Source organism: Leptopilina heterotoma, unplaced genomic scaffold, assembly GCF_015476425.1.
Source record: "Leptopilina heterotoma isolate Lh14 unplaced genomic scaffold, ASM1547642v1 Lhet_270, whole genome shotgun sequence".
NCBI classification, from domain to species: Eukaryota; Metazoa; Arthropoda; class Insecta; order Hymenoptera; family Figitidae; genus Leptopilina; species Leptopilina heterotoma.
The window spans coordinates 996,471-1,021,254 of NW_025110979.1; the positions used below are offsets into that span (position 1 = coordinate 996,471).

The following is a 24,784-nucleotide window of genomic DNA, read 5'->3' on the forward strand; positions in this document are numbered from 1 at the left end:
CAATATTTCTGTATCAAACATAATTATCTTTGTTATGTAAAGTCAACCAAAAATTATCTTGGAATTAAAAATAATAATTTTGATTTGATACATAATAAGTTTGATTCAATAAAAATTACGTTTAATTCAATTATTATAAAATATTTTTAATTTATTTATTTTTTATTTGTTTAATAATGTTTAATTCAAACATATTCTTTCGGTTTGCTTTTTATTTTTGAATTAAAAAAAAAATGTTTTTTCAGCGTAGTGGAAATTTTTCAAAATAGGTAAATTTCAAAAGATTTTTAAATTGTATTCTTTAAAAATTTTAATTGTTATTAAAGAACTCAAAAAAAAATATTCATATAGAATAAGAACTAAAAAAATACCTGTACACTAAAAATTTTTACAATAAAAATATTAAGCAAATAATATTAATAAACAATATAAATTGCAAAAAAAACTTCATTCAATATAAATTATAAAAATACTTTTTTAATGAAAATTATAAAAAAAAACACTCGTATAATAAAAATTACAAAAATACTTGAACACTAATAAACTATAAATTATACAATAAGAATACTAAAAGAAATAATAAGATAAAATAATGTATAAAGTAAAGTATAAAAAATACCCATTCACAATATAAATTACAAAAATACTTTTTCGATAAAAATTACAAAAAAAACACTCATTGAACAAAAAGTTATACTCCAAAATTTATACAATAGAAATTAAAAAAGTTACTCGTACAATAAAAATTATAAAAATACTTAAACAATAAAATTTGAAAAACACTGATTATTTTTTTTATGACAAGAGAACAAAATCGAAATAAAAATAATCAAAGGAGGAAAAAAATGTTTTATTGTATATTTATATGTTTGTTTAAAAAATCTTCTTGAAGGTGTATAATTTTTTTTCTCTTTATTGAAACAAACAAATTATTATTGTTTGTTTAAATTAAAAACAAATTACACACTCATTAAAGATTGATTCTAATATTATACATTACAAATTGTTATTACAAAACATTTCTCTTGAAAGTGTAATTAAAAATTGTGTTTTTTAATTGATTGTTTGATAAAAATATTTTTAATCTCTAACAATTTTAAAAGAAAGGTGATTGTAATTAAGTTTTGCGTGAAAACTTTGATAAGTATTTATAGATTTATATCTTTGTTATTCTTTGTTATACTGTCTCGTATTTTAAACATTGTTATTTTTTTTATTCTCTTTCATTTTATTTAGAAGAATTGAAAAAAATAAAATTTTTGAACAGAAGGTGTAGATAAAATTTTTTAGGGTAAAAATTATAGATTTCGTATATTTATGTAATTAGGGAAATTAGGAATTGTTTTTTGTATTTGGGAATTATTTTTCATTTCTTTGGTTTATTTAGTTTAATTGTTTGTTTTCTATTTTCTTTTTTCATTTTCCTTTTATAGTTATTTTTCTGTAGTTTGTTAGTTTTTTTATTTTATTTGTTAGTTTTCCTTTTAGTTATTTTTCTACTTTGTCAGGTTTTTTATATTTGGAATTTTATAATTTTTAGTTACACTTTGAAAGAAGAATTCAACTAAAAAAAGATAGTTTTTAAATTTTTGTTTCGTAATTTAAATTTAAACTCGTGAAATAGGTTAAAAATTCATTTTTTGCGAATTGAACTCACATATTTCCACCCTAAGGTGGTTTTACAGCATTCGCAATAGATATCAGCTACAGCATGGAGGCCGGTTAATAAAACTCGTTCCTCGGCAGGACCGCAACCCACGTTCACCCTGTTGAAAAATTTCACTAATTAGACGATGAATATCAAATTTTTTTATCATTTTGATACTTTATTTTTTTAATGTGTATATACAATATGCCAATTAATGAATGAGACTTTTAAATTTAAATTCGAAAATTTGTGTGTGTAATATTTTTTTTTTGCATATACTTTTCAACTTACACTGAGTTAAAGAGGTAAGCACGTCCTTGACTGCCTTGGAAGGACTAAAAATAGAGAAGATTGTGATAAAGAAATACAATGGAGAGCAATTCTTTGTGTATTTATAAATATAGGATATTGAAACACGCATTAATATTCCCTCAAAAAAAACACGTGACTAAGTTGCTAGTGTTTCGAAATTTATTTGAAATAGAATTTTTATGGTGTATGTAGAATTTAAATTGAAACTTTTTAGTACAAGTGAATTTATAGTGCATCTTTTCTTTATATAATTTTTATTAATTTTATTATTAATTTTAAATGTAGACAATTTCAGGAATATTTGCAAAAAATTTAATTTAGAAAATATTTCTATTTTATTAAATGATATTTCGAATACTAAAATTATTGGTTCGAATACAATTTAATTGACCTAATTGTAGTTAGCGTCGACGCTAAGCGACAAAAATATTTTCTTTCTGCGAAACCAGGGTTGCCAAAGGTCAGGGAAATCAGGGAAAAGTCAGGGATTTTTATTAAAAGTACTAGAAAAAAATAAATATTTAGAATTTATAAGAAAATTCTGTATTTTAGAGTCTTTTTTGTTTGCCTCATAATTTTAATAAACATTTCACAGGAATTCAATTACTTATCAATTTTTTATAAATTTCTTCGAACCAATTCAATTATTTTTAATTTTTTTATGATGAAATGAATTCTTTTGAAAATTCTATTATTTTAAAACAATTTTGGGACAAAATTCTTTACAAGATTTACTTAATAAAATTTCCAATACAATTCTTCTTAAAAATTCAATTATTTTCACAAATAATACATTTTCTATGCGAATTCAATTATTTAAAAAAATTTGAATAAAATTATTTGCAAGTAATAAATTATTTTCATAAATAATAAAATTTTTCTCGAGAATTCAATAATATTAAAAAATTTTGATAAAATACTTTATAAATTTCAAAAATTATAAAAAAATTGATCATAGAATACAATTATTTTTGTAAAAAAAGATATTCTTCTTTGGAATACAATTATTGGCAAAATTGTTTGTAAAAATCTTCGAAACAATTCAATTATTTTCGTAAAAAATAAAATTCTTTGAAGAAATTCAATTATTTAAGAAATTTTAATAAAATTTTTCCCCAGAATTCAATTCTTTTCAAAAATAAACATTTTTCACAGGAATTCAATTATTTAAAAAAAATTTAATAAAATTCTTCGTCAGATTTCAATTATTTTCAATTTTTTAATGAATTTTCTCGATGGAATTTAATTTATTTGAAAAAATTGAATAAAATTCTCCACAATAAATTATTTATTTCCAGAAATAATAATATTTTTATCTGGAATTCAATTATTTTCACAAATAGAATTCTTCACAGGAATTCAATTCTTTAAAATTTTTTTATTAAATTTCGTTGCCAGAAATTAATTATTTTTATAAATAAAGAAAGCTTATGGCAGAATTTGAATTAATTTTTATACAATAATTTTAAATAAAATGATAGAAAATTGCATTTATTCTTAAATTATTTTTTAAATTCGGCGAAAGAATTCAATTATTTTTAAAAATTTTGATAAAATTGAATTCATTACAAGAATAAACATTTTCACAGGAATTCAATTATTTGAAAAAAAAATTAATAAAATTCTTCGTCAGATTTCAATTATTTTCAATTTTTTAATTGAGAAATTCAATTAAAAATCCATAAGAAATTAATTATTTCCATAAATAATAATATTTTTCTCTGAAATTCAATTATTTTCACAAATAAAATTCTTTACAGGAGTTCAATTATTTAAAAAAATTGCTAATAAAATTTGTTGCAAGAATTCAATTATTTAAATAACAAAATCTTATGGCAGAATTTCAATTATTTTTTATACAATTTTAAATAAAATAATATAAAATTGCATTTTCTTAAATATTTTTTTTAAATTCGCCGAAAGAATTCAATTCTTTTTTAAAAATTTTGATAAAATTCTTCATAAAAATTTAATTTTAAGAAATATTAAATTATTTAATAAATTATTTATTTTTGTACCTAAATAATTGAATTGTCGATAAATTTCTAATAAAAATTGTAATTGATTAAATAATGAATTTTACTTAAAATTTTAAATTATAATTTGAATATTAAGAGCATTATAGCGTGAATTTTTAAAAATAATTGAATTTTGAAAAGGGTTCAAAATTAAAATCTTTGAAAATTTGAATTTATAGTTACAATATTCTTATGATATGAAATAATGATTTTATCACTCTATTATCTTAAATTTATCATAAAACACGAAGAAAGTGATCACTCCAAGGTCGATTTCTTTGTATAATATTCTCATAAGTTATTGAATTTCAGATCGTTTGCATTTGAGAATCTTAATTCATATAGAGAAATCATAATGATTAAATATTTATTCAAAAAAAAAGTTATTGATGTTTTCGAATAATTTTACAATTAAAGAAATTCATAAATAAATGTAATAGAACATTTTCTAGAGTATCCAATAATTGTTATAGTAAATCAGAATATTTTTGTTTGGGTCAGGGAAAAAGTCAAAATTTTGTCTGGAAATTAGGGAAAAATAAAATAAAACTTTTGTTGCAACCCTGGAAACCGAAAAAATTAGATGAGTTCGAACATTGAAATTGAAAGTTTCAGAATTCCAAGTGAATTTAAACAGTAAAATTAGTGTCACTTTTCTTTTTAAAAATCCTAAATAATATTTGTAGACGCTTAGCGTTGACGCTAACATTAGGGATCGATTCAAATTTTATTAAATGGCGTGATTATAAAGGTCGGGTCAAATTGACCCAGTGTGGCAATTGGAAGATTAGAAAAAGGAGGGAAAGTGGAGAATATGGGCCAGATTTTAGGGGTGGGAGGGGGGAGGGGAGGATTCTATAAATTTAAGAAAATAGAAAAAAGAAAATATTGCAAAAAAAATTTTGTAATTTTATTAAAGTATCATATTGGGGATAGTAACTCACCTTAGAAATGAGTTCGTCGTGATTGGCGAGGTGAGCACGGCAGTGAATACACGAATAAGTGCGATGGCATGAGGGCAGGTACGCTTGAAAAGTTTTGACCATGATGGCTTATCCAGATAAGCTAAACGCTTTGCCCTCTTTCTCCTCCTCCTCCACTTACTTCTCACAGGACACTGAGGTTGTTCAGTAAATTTAATTAAGCTTGCTGGTAACCAGTATAACAAGACTCCCTTTGTATTCTTCGCGGGGTGTTGGTGCAGTAGTGGCCCCGTTCACCGCCGCTTCGTACTCCGATCAGCTGTTGAGCTGGTTCAGACAGCGCCGGTTCGGGGACACCTGTAATTTAATTACAATATATTTCACTACTAATCAATTTAGAATATTTCTTCATCTATTTTTCTTTCTCTTCTATTTTTTTTTATGTTTTTATTGTTACCCGCAAAGAAATGCTTTCTTTGAATCAGAATATAACCGGAAAATGAACAAAACATGTGCACATCTACACAAAACACTTGCACATGTGCCTAAAACACGTGCACATGTACTCAAAACACGTGCATATATACCTAAAACTTTGACACATGTACTCAAAACATGTGCACATGTACACAAAACACTTGCACATGTACACAAAACTTAGACACATGTACTCAAAATACATGTCTCTGAAGTAAGCGTCGACGCTCAGCGTTGAAAATTATTATTTGCGGATTTTAGAGTTGAAAATGTTACTGATTTCCATTAATATACACGAAGCATATGCACATGTACCTAAAACTCATACACATATACCCAAAACTCATACACATATACATAAAACATTCACATATACTAAAAACTCATACACATATGCACAAAAATCATACACATTTACCCAAAACACATGTCCCTGAAGTAAGCGTCGATAACTATAATTTGTGGATTTTAAAGATTTTAAAAAAATTTAATTACTAAAGTTCTTCTAAAATTAGTTAAATTTTGTAATATTAAGTTAATTGATTATTAAAAATAATGGATTTATAGAAGAATTTTAATTAAAAACATTAAAACAAATTGAATTTTGAGTCAATTTTAAATGTTTGCAGAAATTCAATTATTTTCAAAAGTAGTAAAATTCTTCACAGGTATTCAATTATTTACAAATTATTTTCATAAATATATATTCAATTATTATCATAAATAATATTTTTTACCGAGATTCAATGATTTCTATAAATACATAATAAAAGAAAACTCATCGAAATAATATTTTTTACCGAGATTCAATGATTTCCATAAATACATAATAAAACTCATCGCATACTTTCAATTATTTTTAATACAATTTTAATGGAATTCCTCGAAAAATGTAATTATTCATAAAAATTTGATTAAAATTTATCAAAGATATTCCATTATTATTTTAAAAACCTTTGCTACATTTTTATTTATTAGAATTTAAGTATTATTTTCAAAACACATTTTTAATTAAATTTCTTCATAGAATTCAATTATTTTTAAAAATATTAATGAAATTTTTTGTAACAATTCAATTTCTTTCAAAATAGTTTTAATAAAATTCTTCGTAGAAATTTAATTAATTTCAAAAAATTGTCAAAATTCAATTATTATCAATGTTTACTATTTCAATAAAATTAAACAAAAGAATTCAATTTAATTTAATTAAATTCAAAAATTTGTCAAAATTCAATTGTGATCGGAGTGATTGTTTTCTTCATGTTTTATAATATTTTTATATGTTATTGAATTTAAAACTTTTGAAAATCTTAATTACTATGAAAAAATAATAATGATTAAATATTTATTTAGAAATGAAGTTATTGATGTTTTTGAATAATTTTCGTTTTAAAAACCTGAAAAAATTCTGTTTTTTAACCTGGAAAAGTCAGAGAATTTGAAAAGAGCAAAAGCGTGGCAACCCTTTAAATCATTTACACAAATGCACATGTACACAAAACATATTTACATATAACACAAAAGTCATTGAACATATTTTTCCTAAGTGTGCAATGTATCGGAAAACTGAAAATTTTCTTTACGAGGCAAAAGAGAAAGAGGAGGGTTTCTTATCGTAAATGAAATGCACATATAAAATGAAGAAAAAGGCGCAATTAAGTCAATTAAGAAACAAGTGTTGTAAAATAAGATATTCCATTCACTCATGAAGGATCTGAATTTGTAAATATAATAAATGATAATTTTTTTTTTTCATAAAAAATAAGTATATTTTAAACCATCAGATACATTATTCTTATAGACTTAATTCGATGCGCATGTAATATTAAAAGAATGCTAATTAAAAAGCAACTAAGGTACAAAAATATTCTTTTATTGCGCCTTGAGGATTTTTTTGCATTTATAAATAAAATTCATTTGTAATTAATAATTATTACAATTTTATCATTTCGTTTAATGAATTACTATTTAATTCAAATTCAACGGTATTATAAATTCACTGTACAAAATTTATTCTGGAATTAAGAATGTGTAATTGGTGTCTATAATTTAGAGTATGTATATGCACCCAGAGAAAAATTTAATTTAAAACCAAATATAATTTTTTTGAGTTAAAAAGTAAGAGAGGCTAGTAAATTATTTATTTATTTGAAGCAAAGAAAATTTATATTTGAAGCAAATAAAATTTATTCGTTAGAAATAAAATTTATGTGTTACAAATAAAATTTATTCGAACAAATAAAATTTATTTGAAACAAATAAAATTCGAAAGAAATAAAATTTATTCGAAATAAATAAAATGTATTTGATACAAATAAATAATTTAGTAGTTTCTGAGAAAAAGAAGGCATTCAGAGAGTAAAGATAAATTTGTATCTTTAATCTCTGAACGTTTTGTTTTCCTGAAAAATGTTATTAACCTCGAATAATCTCTACTAAGCATGTAATTTAATAGAAGTGGGAATTAATATTTATTTAATTTATGAATTAAAGTAGTTAAGTGAGTTTCGAAATTCCATTGATAGTTTGTTTGAAAGAGTTAGTTTTTTTTTTTGAAAATTAAATTTATTGTTTAAGCTCTAAATACATTTTGAATTATTGATACAAGAATAAAAAATAATTCTGCTCAAATATATAATAAAAAGATAAATATTAATTACAACCGATTTCGGTCATTTGGTTTCATTTTATCACCTAAAATCAGCTCTAATTTAGCACTTTCTTTTTACAAAATTTTTTACAAATTCATAATTTCAAATAATTATTATTAATGAGATCTGAGTATAAGAAATAGTATATTAAAAAAAAATTAATTAAAAAAAGTACCGAAGTCAACAGTCACCACTTTGCGGAAAATCGTCCATATAGAAGTTGAATTTATTGTAGGGCAGGAAAAACGGTTTTTGGCTCAGTGAGACCTTCAGTTATGTATAGTTATAGGTTGATAAAAATTGCGACGGATGTGAAATGTTTTTTGGAAGAAAAAGTATAATTCATGGTTAGATATGAGAACTATTATAAGTATGTAGTATATAGTATATATGGAGATGCAAAAACAAAGGAGAACGGTGAATCTTTCTTGTGCGGTATTATTACGTCGAACTAAAGCGTGATATCACAATTTAAACGGACTTTCAATCTGAAGCGCAATAATAATCTGTCATTTAATACAAGTTAGAGAAGTTAGATATTGTACTAACACGTGTCAACACCTGCGGTTAAATAAAAAGTACATAAAAGGTATTCATTGTATTCTTCTTATCTTAAAAACAAGAAGAGAGTGTTTTTTTCTCTTTTTTTTCGTTCTTTGTTCTTCTCTTTCTATCTATTTTTTAACTTCTATTAATCGTGATTTTTAACAAGTTTCTCGAAAATTTCTATCCAAAGATAATTCTTCGTTTTTTCTTTAATTTAAACAAGAAAAAAAAATTTAACAAAGTTTCCATGAGGGAGACAGAAAATAATATTTAGGTTTATTACCTAAAATTTTTAAATTGATGAATTTTGCTATGAAATTTTTCTATAATATGAAATACTTAAAGTATTTTTCGAAAACTGATGCGTTTTGCTTTGAAATTTTGCTTTAGTTCTATGAAAAATTGGAGCATTTTTTAAAAATTGAAGTATTTTTGTTTGAAATTTTACTCTACTTCTATGAAAAAGTGGAGCTTTTTCTAAAAGTAATGCAATTTTTGTTTAAAATTTCCCTGTATTTCTATGAAAAAGTGGAGCTTTTTCTAAAAGTAATGCAATTTTTGTTAGACATTTTCCCCTACTTATATGAAAAACTGGAGCTTTTTTCTAAAATTATTAATGTAATTTTTGTTTGAAATTTTACTCTACTTCCATATAAAATTATAGAGCTTTTTTTTAGTAAATTTTTCTTCTAAATTTTGAAAATTTATTCTAGTTTCTCATAAAATTGGGCATTTATTAAAAAATTGATGCAGTTTTCTTTAAAATTCTAAAAATTTGTTCTAGTTTTATGAAAAACTGGATCATTTTGCAAAAATTGATGCATTTTTTTATGAAGTTTTAAAAATTTACTCTAGTATCCTTAATAAAGCTGGAAAATTTAAAAGAATCCATCTATTTTCAAAAAATGCTTCAATTTTATAAATAATTAGTTCAAATTTTTTAAATGTCTAAGAAAAATGCTCAAAAATGCATCACCTACAGAAATTTTTATTAACTGACTTTTTAATTAGTAATTTTTACTAATAAATAGTTCATAAATAGTAATGTCAGTAAAGTCAGGGAATTGTCAGGGAAAAAAAATTTTTGTTAGTAAAGTCAGGAAAATGTCAGGAAAAAAACATTTTTGTCAGTAAAGTCAGGGAAATGTCAGGAAAAAAGTTTTTTGTCAGGGAAATTATGAAAATTGAGACTTTTTTCGACTTTATTTTCAAAAATTGCGACCCTTTAGATTTTTCTTCCAAACATTGAAACAAAATACAAAAATTTTTAGTAAAATACTTAGTGCAACTTATTTTGATTTCTGTTGATTTTTATAATGTTAATGAAAAATCTTTGGATGTAAATTTAAAAATGAAAATCAATAAAAGTTATATCAAAACTAACTTCTATATTTTTAAAATTCAATACTTTCAATATTTTCAATTACATATTTCCGAAAAAATTTTAAAATCTAATTCTTAGAATTGTTTTATCGTAATTTTGTAAGATTCAATTATTTGAGAACAAAATGAATAAAAATATTAAAAATTTATAAAAATTTACTTGTTTAGACTTATTAAAATTTCGGAAAAATCATGGTTATATTTATAATTAAAATTCTTCAAAAATTTGATGATTTTTATTTATGTTTTTCAAAAATTCAACTATTTTTAAAAGATTTTACCAAATTTCAGTTGTTTGGAAAAAATTGTTTCGGAAAATTATTTAAAACAATTGATTTAATGATGAAGTTTAGTTGAAAATTGTAGAAAACAATTGTATTTAGGAAGTGTTGTAATTGTAATTTTTAGAAATTATTAAAATTCATAACGTTTACTCATTTTCTAAAAACTTGCATATTTTTCTTAAAAAAAGAATTTTGTCAGGGAAAGTGATTTTAATGTTAGTAAATTGTCAGGTAAATGTCCGGGAAATTGATATTTTTAACTAATAAATAGTAATAAATAGTAAATTTTACTAGTAAATATTAATAATTAGTAATTTTTACTAATAAATAATAATAAATAGTAATTTTTACTAATAAATAGTAATAATTAGTAATTTTTAATTATAAATAGTAATAAGTAGTAATTTATTAGTCAAATGTATTAATTCAAAAGTCAGTCACTAATTCAATTTAGTGAATAAATTCAAATTAGTAACTAATTTGTATTAGTTACTAACGTTGCTTTTGAATTAGTTAATTTTACTAATAAATAGTAATTTCTACTAAGTTATTAATAAAATTTACTAATAATTTAAACGTCAGTTACTAATTCAAATTAGGAGAGTAAGTCAAATATTATAATATAACAACATAAATATATTTATTTGTTTAAAAGAAAATAATTTATTTGAAAAAATTAAATATCTTTTATTAATGGAAGAAAGAATTATTTAGTTGGCTCCGAGTCAAATATATTCTTTTTCTGGGTAGAAATAAAAAAAAAAAAATACTAAAATTTTTTTAATTTATATATTAAGCATAGTTTACCACTTGATGAGAATATTTTAAAAACTAGTTCGAGATATTTTCTATTTTTGACGTCAGTGCTCTTGAAAGAAAAGAAAAAAAAATAGTTCTCTCCAGTGATATGGAAATTTTCTAGGCTTGAGTTATTTTTAATAATTGCCATTTTTTCTAATCTTAACAAAGTTTTTCTAAAAATAGTCTTTTCGAAGAATATAATTTATTATTATCAGTTATCACTATTATTATCGTTAGTATCACTATTTTATTATTACTGCTATTATTATTATTATTTTTGTTAATTTTATTATTATTATTATTATTATTATTATTATTATTATTATTATTATTATTATTATTATTATTATTATTATTATTATTATTATTATTATTATTGTTATTATTGTTATTATTATTTCTATATCTTTGTTAATATTTAATAATCAAGAAGGGTTGAATTTCTAAAACACAAAGTCTTTCCTAATACACAAAAGGTTATTGATCTCACGTGCCAACAAATTTCAGACAATAAAATAGTGAAGTGAATAAAACAATGCCAAAATATTAAATATTTGTAGGAAAATAAATTTAAATAAAATTATTTCATATAAGGATATCTATTGTTGTAAATAGGTAAATAAATAGATAAATTAATAAAGAAAGAAAGAAAGAAAGAGAGAAAGATAAAGAAAAAAAGAAAAAAGAAAGAAATAATAAAGTGTATAGAAATTAGAAAAATTTTTCTTTTAATAAAGTAAAGAAGCTTTTTTTTATAAAGATTTTATCTACTTGTAAGTATTTATATATATATTTTTTTTTTATGTTTCGTTGAAATATTCTTTGCGTGGGCGTGAAGATTCTTGGAAAAGGCAACATAGTGTTAGGGTTATACGTAAGGGTGTAGAGTTCACGGGTTCAATTCCTTTTAGCCACCCCGAAAATATCCAGGAAAAAAAAAGAAACTCAGTGTGGGGGGGTCATTGGTCGTTGCTCTATAGTGATTCTTTCGCCACACACTTTGACGCCAAACGAACAAACAAGTTTACGAATTGAGATCCCTCAGAAAAAATATATATATATTGTATAAAGAGGATAAAAAAAGAAAAGAAACTTGTTATACTACTTCCTGTATTGATTTTGTGATTAGGCGTAATAGTAGTAATTGTCTTCCTTACAATTATTAGTTTTCTGGTTCTTATCACTAAATTAAAGATGATAAAATTTGACATTTAATATCCCGTCATAAAGTAGATTTTTTTATTATTATTATGTATGCTTTGTGAATCTGTTAGAGTGCAAAATCGTTTGATATTTATTATTTATTAATTAAGGATACTACTTCTATACTTATTGTTAGTAGTAGAATTTTTCTTTTTTGTGTTTCCTTTTGGTATTTTTTACTTTCTAAAAAGAAGAACAATTTTTATTTTTTATTTTTGGGACTTTTACTATCTACTAGGTAGTGAAATTTTACTATTTTATTTTGGTATTTTTACTATCTAGTAGGTAGTAAAATTTTACTTCTTTTGTTTTATTTTATTTTTGTATTTTTACTCTCAATTAAGTAGTGAAATTATACAATTTTATTTGAGTATTTTTACAATCAACTTCGTAGTGAAATTTTGCTTTCCTTTGTTTTATTCCATTTTTATACTTTTGCTCTTCATGTTTCGGTAGTAAAATTTTATTATTTTATTCGAGTATTTTCACTATCGACTGAGTAGTAAAATTTGTACTATTTTATTTTCCTATTTTTACTCTCTACTAGGTAGTAAAATCTTACCTTCCTTTTTTTATTTTATTTTCGTACTTTTACTCTCCATTAGGTAGTGAAGTTTTACTATTTTATTTTAGTATTTTTACTATATTTAGTAGGTAATAAACTTTTACTATTTTGTTTTTGTATTTTTACTATCTACTAGGAAGTAAAATTTTATTTTCCTGTCTTTTAATTTTAGTATTTTTACATCTACTAGGTAGTAAAATTTTACTATATTTTATTTAAGTATTTTAACTATCTGCTAGGTAGTGAAATTTCACAATTTTGTTTTGGTATTTTTAATATTTACTAATAGATAGTAACATATTCCTTTCCTTTGTTTTATTTTTGTATTTTTACTCTCCATTAAGTAGTGAAATTTTACTATTTTATTTGATTATTTTTACTGTCTACTAGGTTGTGAAATTTGGCTTTCATTTTTTTTATTTAATTTTGGTACTTTTGTCTCCATTAAGTAGTGAAATTTTATTACCTTTTTCGAGTATTTTGTCAGTCTACAAAGTAGTGAAATTTTTCTATTTTATTTTTGGAATTTTTACTATTTACTATGTAGTGAAATTTTACTATTTCATTTTGGTATTTTTACTATCTACAAGGTAGTAAAATTTTGCTTTCCTTTCCTTTATTCCAATTTGATACTTTCACTCTCCATATTTTGGTAGTAAAATTTTATTATTTTATTCGACTATTTTCACTATAGACTGAGTAGTAAAATTTGTACTATTTTATTTTCGTATTTTTATTATCTACTAGGTAGTAAAATCTTACTTTAATTTTTTATTTTATTTTCGTACTTTTACTATCCATTAAGTTGTGAAATTTTACTATTTTATTTTAGTATTTTTACTATCTACTAGGTAGTAAACTTTTACTATTTTATTTTCGTAAAGTAAAGTAAAATCGTAAAGTAAAATCTTACTTTACTTTTTATTCGAGTATTTTGACTGTCTACTAAGTAGTGAAATTTTACTATTTTGTTTTAGAATTTTTACTACATACCAGGTAAAAAAATTTTACTATATTTTTTTAGTATTTTTACTATCTACTAGGTAGTAAACTTTTACTATTTTATTTTGTAATGTTTACTATCAACTAGCTAGTAAAATTTTATTTTCCTTTCTTTTATTTTGTTTTTTTCACTCTTCATTAAGTAGTGAAATTTTACTATATTTTATTGAAGTATTTTTACTATCTGCTAGTTAGTGAAAATTTCACTATTTTGTTTTGGTATTTTTAATATTTATTATGTAGTAAAATATTCCTTTCCTTTTTGTTCGAGTATTTTGACTGTCTACTATAAGTAGTGAAATTTTACTATTTTGTTTTGGAATGTTTACTACTTACTAGGTAGTAAAATTTTTTTTCTTTTGCTTTATTTTGCTTCTTTTACTTTCCTTCAAGTAGTGAAGTGTCACTGTTTTATTTGATTATATTTACTATCTACTAGCTAGTGAAATTTTACTATTTTATTTTCGTATTATTACTATCTACTATAGGTAGTAAACTTTTACTATTTTATTTTGGTAGTTTTACTTTCTACTAGTAGTCGACGTTGTTTGATGCAGATTGCAATATTGCAATAAATACTATAGTAGTAAACTTTTCTTTTTTATTTTGGTATTTTTACTATTTTTTAAAATTTTTAAACCAATAAAGTTTTAAGGAAAATTTCCTGAAATTAGTATCGAAATTCTCCAATTTTAATTATTAAACGAATTAGAATTTTATTCGAATTAAATAGCATAGTAGTTTTTTTTATTTTCTGCTATATAAAAATATATAAAAATATATAAAAATATAAGCATACATAAAAATATATAAATATAAAAATGTACGAATATAAATATACAAAAATAAAATCACAAACTTTTTTCTTGTTTTTAATATATAAAATGTGTCACGAGGCCGTTTTATGTATGAAATAAAATCTTATTGATTTTTTTTTGAATTTATAATATAAAAAGACGAAAAAAAAATGTTATAAAAATGAAAAGACATGGAGCAAAAATTAACTTGTATAAGTTCAACCTTCAATCTCTGTGTTATCATATACTAGAAAATGATTATTGGTTTAAAGGAGGAATTAATAAAATGTTTTACTCAGCAATAAACGTTATCCAGAGAATGAAAGCGTAGATTCGCAGAAGGATACACAAAGCGTCTAATACGATTGGAAAATATAAAGTGGAGATACTACTCTTCACAACGCATATGCGTCAAGGTTAGCCAGAAGTTTATTAATGCATCTGAAGTTATCTTCTCGAACAATTCATGTTTTCTTTGTTCGAAACTAAATTCAATTAAAATCAAACAAGAGCAGATTTTTTTCTTTCAAAATTCTTTCTCTCAACGAATGCTGAAAGGAATTTCTTTTTGTTTCATTTTTAAGTGACAGAATTGCTTTTAATTTGAAGAAAAATTTAGTTTTATTTTTTTATTATTTTATTTATTATTATAAATATTTATTTTGTTTTTTTATTATTATAATTTATTTACAAACTATTTTTTTACTATTTTTTTTGTTTCTTTGTTTTTATTTATCTATAATTATTATTTCTTTGTTATTTTTCCGCTATTCTTTTGTTTCCTTATTCGTTATCATTTATTTATAATTATTATTTCTATATTATTTAATTTTTTTTTATTAATCAATATTTAAATATTGTTATTTATTTAGTTATTATTAATTATTATTGTTTATTATTTATTTATTATTCGTTATTTACCTATTGTTTATTGATTATTTATTGTTATTATTTTCTTATCTTATTTAGTTAAATTTTTAAATAGTACAAAAGAAATTGACAAATAACGCTTCGTTTTGAACTTTTCAAAGACAAAGAAACTTCGGTTTTTTTTCTAGAGAGAGAGAAAGAGATAGAGAAATGCAAATATTTATAATTTTCATTATGAGAGAAGTCAGGGACAAAAGAAATTTAGAATTCATCATTCATGAACTTGGTCACCGCAGATCTACATTTAATTTTTCTTTATTCTTTTTTTTTCTTTTCTTATGAATTTTTTTGTTTATATGTCGCGAGAAACGGATATATTTCGCAACTATATGCAATCTAATTTACAAAATAAATTATATATTTGCCTATATTTGCACATTTTCGGTTTGACCGTGAAATTTAAAATTTTTACCGCGATCTGCATCAACAATATAATTTTAAATTCACACGACTTAATAAATAAAAGATTGACCAGTTATTTTTTCATGATTCAAAAGAAAAAGAACAGACAAAAGACGCAATTTAAAAAAAAGATGAATGAAATTTAATTTCAAATTTTTTGAAATAAAATAAATTAATTTAATACAAGAAAAAATAACTTAAAATTTAAATTAGTAAAAAATTTACTATTTAAAATTAGTAAACTTTGTGCTCTAATTTTATTTAGTAACTATCGTTACTAATTTTTGGTACAACAGTCAACTATATGATTAATTTTAGTAATTTTTAATTTTAATAATTAGTAAAAAGTCTACCAATTTTAATTAGTGACCATTTTTACTAATTTTTTTATATTAAGTTCACCTCTATTTAATTTTAGTGATTTTTAATTTTAATAATTAGTAAAAAGTCCACTTATTTTAATTAGTAACCATTTTTACTAATTTTTTATATAAAGTTTACCTATATTTAATTTTAGTAATTTTGAATTTCAATAATTAGTAAAGATTTCACTAATTTTAATTATTAACAATTTTTAACTAATTTTTGGTATAAAATCTATTTATTTGATTCTAATAATAATTTTTGAAATAATTTGTTAAAGTTTTAGTAAAAATATTGAATATTAGATGAGAGTTCGTATTACTAATTTTAAGTTAGTTGACTTTTCACTTTTATTCAAATTTAAAGGCAACAAAATTGCAAAAGTTTTCTGTATTCTTTATAAATGAATTGCGACGTATTAGAAAATATATATACGATTGCAACAATTGACGTCATTTTAAACGTAGATTGTGTATAACAGTAATTATTTAATATTATTTGCAAACGATGTTTCTAGAGTTTCTAATATTTACACACAATTGCACTAGGTTTGGAAGCGGGAGGGGGGGGGGTGACTTGTTACAATATTATCATTTTTTAGTTACTTTTTTTATACTAATAGTAACAATAATAATTATAATAAATAAATGTAAAAATAATAATAATAATAATAATAATAATAATAATAATAATAATAATAATAATAATAATAATAATAATATTAACAATAATAATGATAATTATAACAACAAAGTTAGATAAAAATTTGGTTAACAGAGAGCGCATGAAAAAAGTAAATAGAAAAATTCTTTACACATAAGTGTTATCGTAAAATTCAAATAACTTTTTTTTTTGTTGGAATTTTTATATTATTCGTGTCCAGATATTGCTATCTTATCGTTTACTCAAATCATTCTTTACTTGAGTCAAACACGGAAATTCATATCAGTCCACGACTTCTGATAGACAATGATAATTGTTTATGTTTTGTGAAAATTACAATACAAACAATCTTTTTTTCTTTTTTTATTAAAAAAAAGTAAATATTTGTATTGAAAAAAAATCTACTTAGTTTTCTCTCATTTAAAATCTGTTTAAATAAAGTTGTTTCGAGGAAATAGTTTATTGAAAAAAAACAATAATAATTTCCACATAAAATGTGGGAAATAATAGTTAAAATAATATTATTAATAAAAATAGTAATAAAATAGTAATAATAATAATAAAAATAATAATAAAAATAACAATGAAAATAATAATAAAAGTAATAATAATAAAATAATAATAAAAGTAATAATAAAATTATAAAAATAATAATAAAAATAACGATAAAAATAACGATAAAAAAACAATAGAAATAATAATAAAAATAGCAGTAAAAATATAATAAATGTAACAAATGAAAATAACAACAATAATAATAATTTAGTAATTAGTAGTAATAATAATTTATCTTTAAGAATAAATAAAAATTCATTAAAAAAAAACACTAATAATATAAATAATAATTTTTATTTTTTCGGTATGAATTTTTATTTTAAATAAATTTTATGTTTTTATTAGTATTAATAATAATAAAATAACAATGGGTGTTAAATAAAAAAAATTTAATTAAAAACAATATTTTTGCTAAATATTCACAATATGACAAGAGGGGAAAATTGATTTTACTGTTGACATTTTTTTCTTTTTTTTTTTAGAATAACTTATGAACTTTCTTTTTAATGATTATGTGCAATATTTTTATGTGAACAAGATAAAGTTCAATGTGTTAAATAAAACATATTTTTACTTTTACGAGTGATATTATGTGTGTGTGTACCCTAAACGGTTCAGTAAGCACGTTTTCACTGTTCACATAAAGAAAATTTTACATGCATAACGGTTTGTGTACCAAATGTAGCAAAATTAATTTGTTACGTTTATTTATATCTCTGGTACAAAAAAAAAGTTATTCAACGTTTCTTATATAAATGTATTTAAATATACATATCTTTTTTTGTACATTTTTTGTATTCATAATATTCTATCTAACATCTTTCAGAAATATATATTTACTTTACATAAATTAGGAATATTTTAAAAATTACCCAATGAAAATGTAAATGAAATGAGTCAAGTGAATGTGTGAATAATTATAAATTAATTTATAAATATTGAATATAATATTCAATATATTATATTCAATACATATGCACACAATGTTAGTACTTCTGTACAAAAGGGATCGTTTGAACCCGTGTAAGATTGAATAAATAAATAAATATTTAATTAACTGAATAATATATTGGATGTTTCACTTTGTTTTCATTTAATAATTTAATAATTAAATTATTTAATTAAATAATTTAATTTCATAATAAAATTTTATAAATTCATTTTAAATACATTTCAAAATATTTTCTAAAATATTTTTTAACAAATTTTTTAAAAAAATTTTTAAATAAATATATTTTAAATTTATTTAACAAATTTTTTCTTAATTATATTGTTTTTCCGCATTAAATATTTATATACAGTCAATTCGAAAATATAACAATTAATTAAATGAAACAATGGGGAGTTAAATTAATTAAAATAATTTTGTATAGAATGAATTTAATTAAAGGAATTAAGTTTGTCAGAGGCTGTTATATAAAGTATGTAGGTAGAAAATATTTTTAAATTTAACTCGATAAAATAATAGGTGAAATAATTAATCAAAAAATTCGTTTTTTCCCTGCGTATATAAAATTTAAAGAAGAATTTTGCATATTACGATTCAACAAGTATATATATATATGTATATAATTCTAACGGTGTTTTTGAAACAAGTTTGAACAGTTGTATTATGTCTTCAAAATGTGGTTTGCGTTTATAAATAACTCGTTCATTAACGTTCATTATTCACATACAATTTAATAAAAAAATGAGAAAGAAAATTATTAACTACCATATTTTACAAGTTGAAAAGGAAAATAATTTTTGAATATATATTTTGAAGAATAAAAATAAAATTTATGGAGAGAAGCAATTTATTATAATTTGTTTCTTTTTTTGCGCTAAAACTTTGAAAACAAGTATACTGTAACTTTTAACAAGTTTAATTATTTATCAAACGTTTTATTTTATGTTCGTTAATGTTAATTTTACTTGAAACCTTCGTTACTTAAAATAGATCAGTATTTTTTTTTTCATTTAGAGGAGGGAATTGTGTTTACATGTTTCATCTAGATCTCAGATGTATTATACATTGAAGTCCTGTACATAATATTAAAATGGATCGACTTTTATAAAATTAGTAGTTTCTTTATAATGAAGTTATATATAAAGTGGGTAAACAAGAAAATTATTTTCCTTTCCATTATTCAATGTATTGATAATTATATACAAATAGAGTAATAATTAAAAAAACAATTATAATACATGTAGCTTTTATCGTGAATAACAATTTAACAAAACACTGTCACACGGAAAGAAATATTTTATAAAAAAAATTCAATCTTATTAGCGAAATTTTTAGTTGTTTCAACTTTCGCTAATTTGGAGAAATTTACACTTGGCCCATTTTAGGATTTTTTCCGTTCATAAAAAACTAATTTTCGGTTTTAAAACTTTCTTAATTTGAATTTAAAGTTAAACCAATTCTTTGATCGGGACCTTTGGTTTAAAGTTTGTTGTTTTAATTTTGTTTTTGTAAATTCGATGTCAGCAAAAAATAACTGAATTATTAAAAATTTATTTGCTTCAAGGAAAGGCAGAGAAGTAAAAGATTTTAGGTTATGTTTATGATATTTGGAATTAAAATACTGAAAGGGAATCAACTCTCAATATAAATGAGTAATATTAAAGGCTTCATCACAGCTGAAATAATTAATAAAAAGTAAATTTGGTTTTAAATCAAACATAGAAAATGTTATTCAAGGTAAAAATAACACAAACATAACCTAAAAATAATTTTCTTCTTAGAAACCTTTCTTTGGAGTGCGTCACATTTTATGCTTTTTATTTGTTATGCTCTCTAAATTTGAATTTGTAAATTTTTTTACTAATTAAAATTAGTAACTGACTTTTTGCTTTTGGATTAGCAGATTTTACTAATAAATAGTAATTTCTACTAATTCTTTGGTAAAATTTACTAATTCAAAAGCAAAAAGTCAAATAAGAATAGAAACAAAAAAATAGGTTGTTGCTCTAAATATTAAAAAAAAATTGCCTTGAGCCTACAATTAATTATTTTTTATCTTTTATTTCACATATTAATTTTAATAATCATTAAAAAAATGAATTTGCGTGAATAATTTTTAAAAAATATTGAACTATATAAACGTGAAAAAAAATAATGTTATAATTGAAAGAATTGTTTATAATAATATGAAATTAAAATGATATGGATTTAGAATGTATATAATACGTGATTCTTGTTTTTGTCATTTATCATATCTTTTTATGCAAGATGATCATATGGAGAAGAGCATCGACCTTGATACGAAAAGACCTTTACATAAAGATAGCATTCGCACTCTTTAAGTATTTATACGTATGCCTTGGAGTATCTGTCAATGCGTTAACACTGCATTTGTTTTATTTTGAATGAACATGTTCCTCTAAAGCACGTGCACTCTTTGGCACTCGACACTTTATAATTATAAATAGAAACTCAACGAATTCTACTCTCTCAGATTATGAAAAAAAAAAGATTCTACATTATAATTTTAATAGTAATGATAATAATAATGATAATAATATTGATAATAAAAATTATAATAATAATGATAATAAAAATAATATTAATAATAATGATGAACAATAATGATAATAATTAATAAAAATATTATTAATAATAATAATAATCGTCGTCGTAATAAATGATGTTATCATGATTACTTATTTTTATAATGATTATTATTACTATTATGATTATTTTCTTTTCTTATTATTGTTTTTATTATTATTATTATTTTTTTTTGCTTAGGGAATTTTGGGAAATCTGCATACAGATGGCTTGGATTCCGCACTCCAAGGATATGTTACCAATTTAGGGGGGGGGGGCATAAAAAGAATAAAAAATTGGTAACGTTGTTTATGGAAGGCACCTTATTAATATTTTTATTATTATTGAAAAGAATAGGTAATAATTATTAAAAAAATAATAAGAAAAAAGAGTAATCATTTTGTAATAATAGGAAAAATAATAATAAAGAATAAACAAATTAATTCTATGCAATTTTTATTAAGCAATTTTGTATTTCCGGAATAAAATTTACTCCGGAAATAGTAAAAGTTTCAAAACAGAAGTTGCGGATAGTTTATATTATATACTTTACTATGAATGAAGTAAAAGTTAGTATATTTGTTTTTTTTCGTATAACTTTTACTACTTTCATAAGTGAAAACGAAACTTCTTGGCGTTTCTGCGTATTTCTATGGTAATTTCTATACTATATGTGAATTTTTACTATACTGATAGTAGAATTTTACTATAAATTTAAGTACAGTAAAATTCCGTATAGTATTTACAATTTTATTATAATTATTATTATTATTATAATTTTTATTATTATTATTATTATTATTATTATTATTATTATTATTATTATTATCATCATTATTTATAATTTCGGAAATGTTGAAAGTCACAATGTGGAAATAAAATAAAAAAATAAAAAAAAATCTAGATTTTATAGTAAGGAAATGAAAATTTTTGGGTAGTAAATGTGTAAGTTTTTGATTGAACATAAATAATGTATTAATTAATTAATTAGGAGGCAATTACTATGGTAATTACGATTACGATTCGTCATTTCGTGGAATGGTTTTTAAGTTTTATAAAAGGAATCATCTGGGACAATGTGAATAAAGTAATTCACAAGAGAGACACTAGTTCCTTATTTGAATTCATGAAACTTAATTATATTCGAGAGAGAAAGAGAGTAAATTTCTCACAGTGAGTATTTTATTTTAATTTAGAATAGAGTAAAAAAAGAAACAAAACAAAAGAATGACAAATGAGTAATTTGCTCCATTGTTTTTTGAATGCTGTAAAAATAACTTTTCTTTAATTTAAAATCAATGATTGGTTTGTTTTCGCATTTTTTTTGTTTTTTTTGTTTTTTTGAAAAGACAATTTCACACTTATTCACAATAATTAATTTTCTCAACCTATTTCTTCGGCAAGTTTATTTTTGGATAATTGTTTTCGTAAAAATGTTCGTGTTTATTGTCAATAGTTTGTTTAGTGTTGTAGATTATTCAAACTTTCACTTTTGGTTTCGCATTGTTGTGCTGAGGGAAGGAAATCGATTTTGTAGGTTTTTTTCTCTTGAGAGTGTCTTTTGACAGGGTTGCCATAAGTCAGGGAAATCAGGAAATTCAGGAAAAAGTCAGAGATTTTTTTTATTAAAGTAATGGAAAAAATTTTGGAGAAGTTATAAATGATTGCAGATATTCAATTATTTTCAAAAGTAATGAAATTCTTTGCAGAAATTCAATTATGTTCAAAAATTAAAAAAAATTCTCGTCGAAATTTCAATTATCTTTAAAAATAATAAAATTCTTCTCCAAAATTTAATTATTAAAAAAAAATTTTAATTAAATTCTTGGATAAATTTCAATATTATTAGAAAATTTTTCCTCAATTCAATGATTTTAAATATCTACTATTTCAATAAAATTTTTCAAAAGAATTAAATTATTTTTAAAAATTTTTTGATAAAATTCTAAGCAAACATTAAATTATTTTCATAAATAATAAAAATTTAAGAGGAATTCAATTATTTATTTATTTTACAAATTATTTACAAATGTTTTATAAATTTCTTCTCAATATTCAATTATTTTCATAAATAATACAATTGTTTACAGAGATTCAATTATTACAAAGAATAATAAAACTCATTATAGAATTTCAATTATTTTTAATACAATTTTAATCGAATTCCTCGAAAAATGTAATTATTCTTGAAAATTTTATTAAAATTCATCAAAGAAATTCAATTATTTTAAAAATCCTACCTATAATTTTTTTATTAAAATATAAGTATTATTGTCAATACATTTTTAATTAAATTTCTTGAAAGAATTAAATTATTTTCAAAAATTTTAATGAAATTCTTTTTAGCAAATTTAATTTTTTTTTCAAAAATTCTCCTGCAGTCAATGATTTTCAATATCTGCTATTTCAATAAAATTTTCCAAAAGAAATGAATTATTTAAAAAATTTTTTATAAATTTCTTCGCAATAATTCTATTATTTTCAAAAATATTCAATTTATGTTTACAGAGAATGAATTATTTTTATAAATATGTAATACATTTTTTTAAAGGGATTCAATTATTAATTATTATTTTCATAAATAATAAAACTCATTGCAGAATTTCAATTATTTTTGATATAATTTTAATCGAATTCCTCAAAAAATGTAATTATTCTTAAAACTTTATTAAAATTCGTCAAAAGAATTCAATTATTTAAAAATTTGTTAATAAAATTCTTTATGAGAAATCAATTTTAAGAAATAGGTAATCTGGTAATTATTCAATAAATTATTTATTTTTGTATTTAAATAATTGAATTATCGTAGAATTTTCTAATAATAATTGATTCAAATATGAATTTCATTTAAAACTTTAGATAATAATTGAGTTTTGAAAAGGTTTCAAATTAAAATCTTTGAATGTTTGAATTTTTTTTTTATTTTTAACTTTAAATTGTGTAGATTTAATTTTTTTTGAAAAGGTTTGATTGAATTTTTTTAAAGTTATTTAAAATTTTTATTTTCTAATATATATTTAATTGAAGAATTTCCGAATACCTGAATAATCGATGAAATTTCGTAAAATTGAATTGTATAAACAAAAGAATTTGAAAATGTTGAAAGAAATTTTTCAGAAATTATTAATAATAATTAATTTACACTTTATAAAGAAGAATTTTAGTTAAAAATTCTGGAAAACAGTAATTGAATTGAAGTGATGAAAGTAATTTTAATAAGTTACAGTAACAATATTCTTATTATAATATAAAATAATGATTTTATCAGTCAGACATTTTTAATTATAAAACATGAAGATATCGATGATCGATTTCTTTATGTTTTATATCAATTTTTTATAAGTTGTTTATTTTCAAAAAGGTTAGAATTAAAAATTTTGTAAAATATAAATGTAGTTTTTAAAAACCTGGAAAAATTCCATTTTTAACCTATGGAAAACCTGGAAAAGTCAGGGAATTTGTAATGAGCAAAAGCGTGGCAACCCTGGTTATTTATAATCGTACGAACGTATCAGCTTTTAATAAAGTAATACAAAAAATTAGTATGGTCCGTGCCAATCTTTAGTATAAACCATATTAATAACCATATTATTTAGTATAAACCATATTAACGTTAATACGATTAAATAACATAAAAACATCGTTTTTCCCTGTTTGACATGATTATGTCAAATTTTGAAACACAAAGTCTTTCCGTGTACAGTCTCAATATTCCGTAAAACCAAA

At 21.5% G+C, this 24,784-nt stretch overlaps 1 protein-coding gene across 1 annotated transcript in view; it reads right to left on the minus strand.

Moving 5' to 3' along the window:
- Window positions 1-24,784, minus strand: part of LOC122503855 (protein yippee-like 1) — a 39,862-nt gene that overhangs the window by 3,129 nt on the left and 11,949 nt on the right. Inside the window, exons 2-4 of the mRNA XM_043614602.1 lie at window positions 4,923-5,258; window positions 1,940-1,983; window positions 1,658-1,766 (exon numbers count right to left, since the gene is read on the minus strand). Of these exons, the coding sequence (XP_043470537.1) occupies window positions 1,658-1,766; window positions 1,940-1,983; window positions 4,923-5,024 (255 nt within the window). The 5' untranslated portion in view covers window positions 5,025-5,258. The remainder of the gene's footprint in view (window positions 1-1,657; window positions 1,767-1,939; window positions 1,984-4,922; window positions 5,259-24,784) is intronic.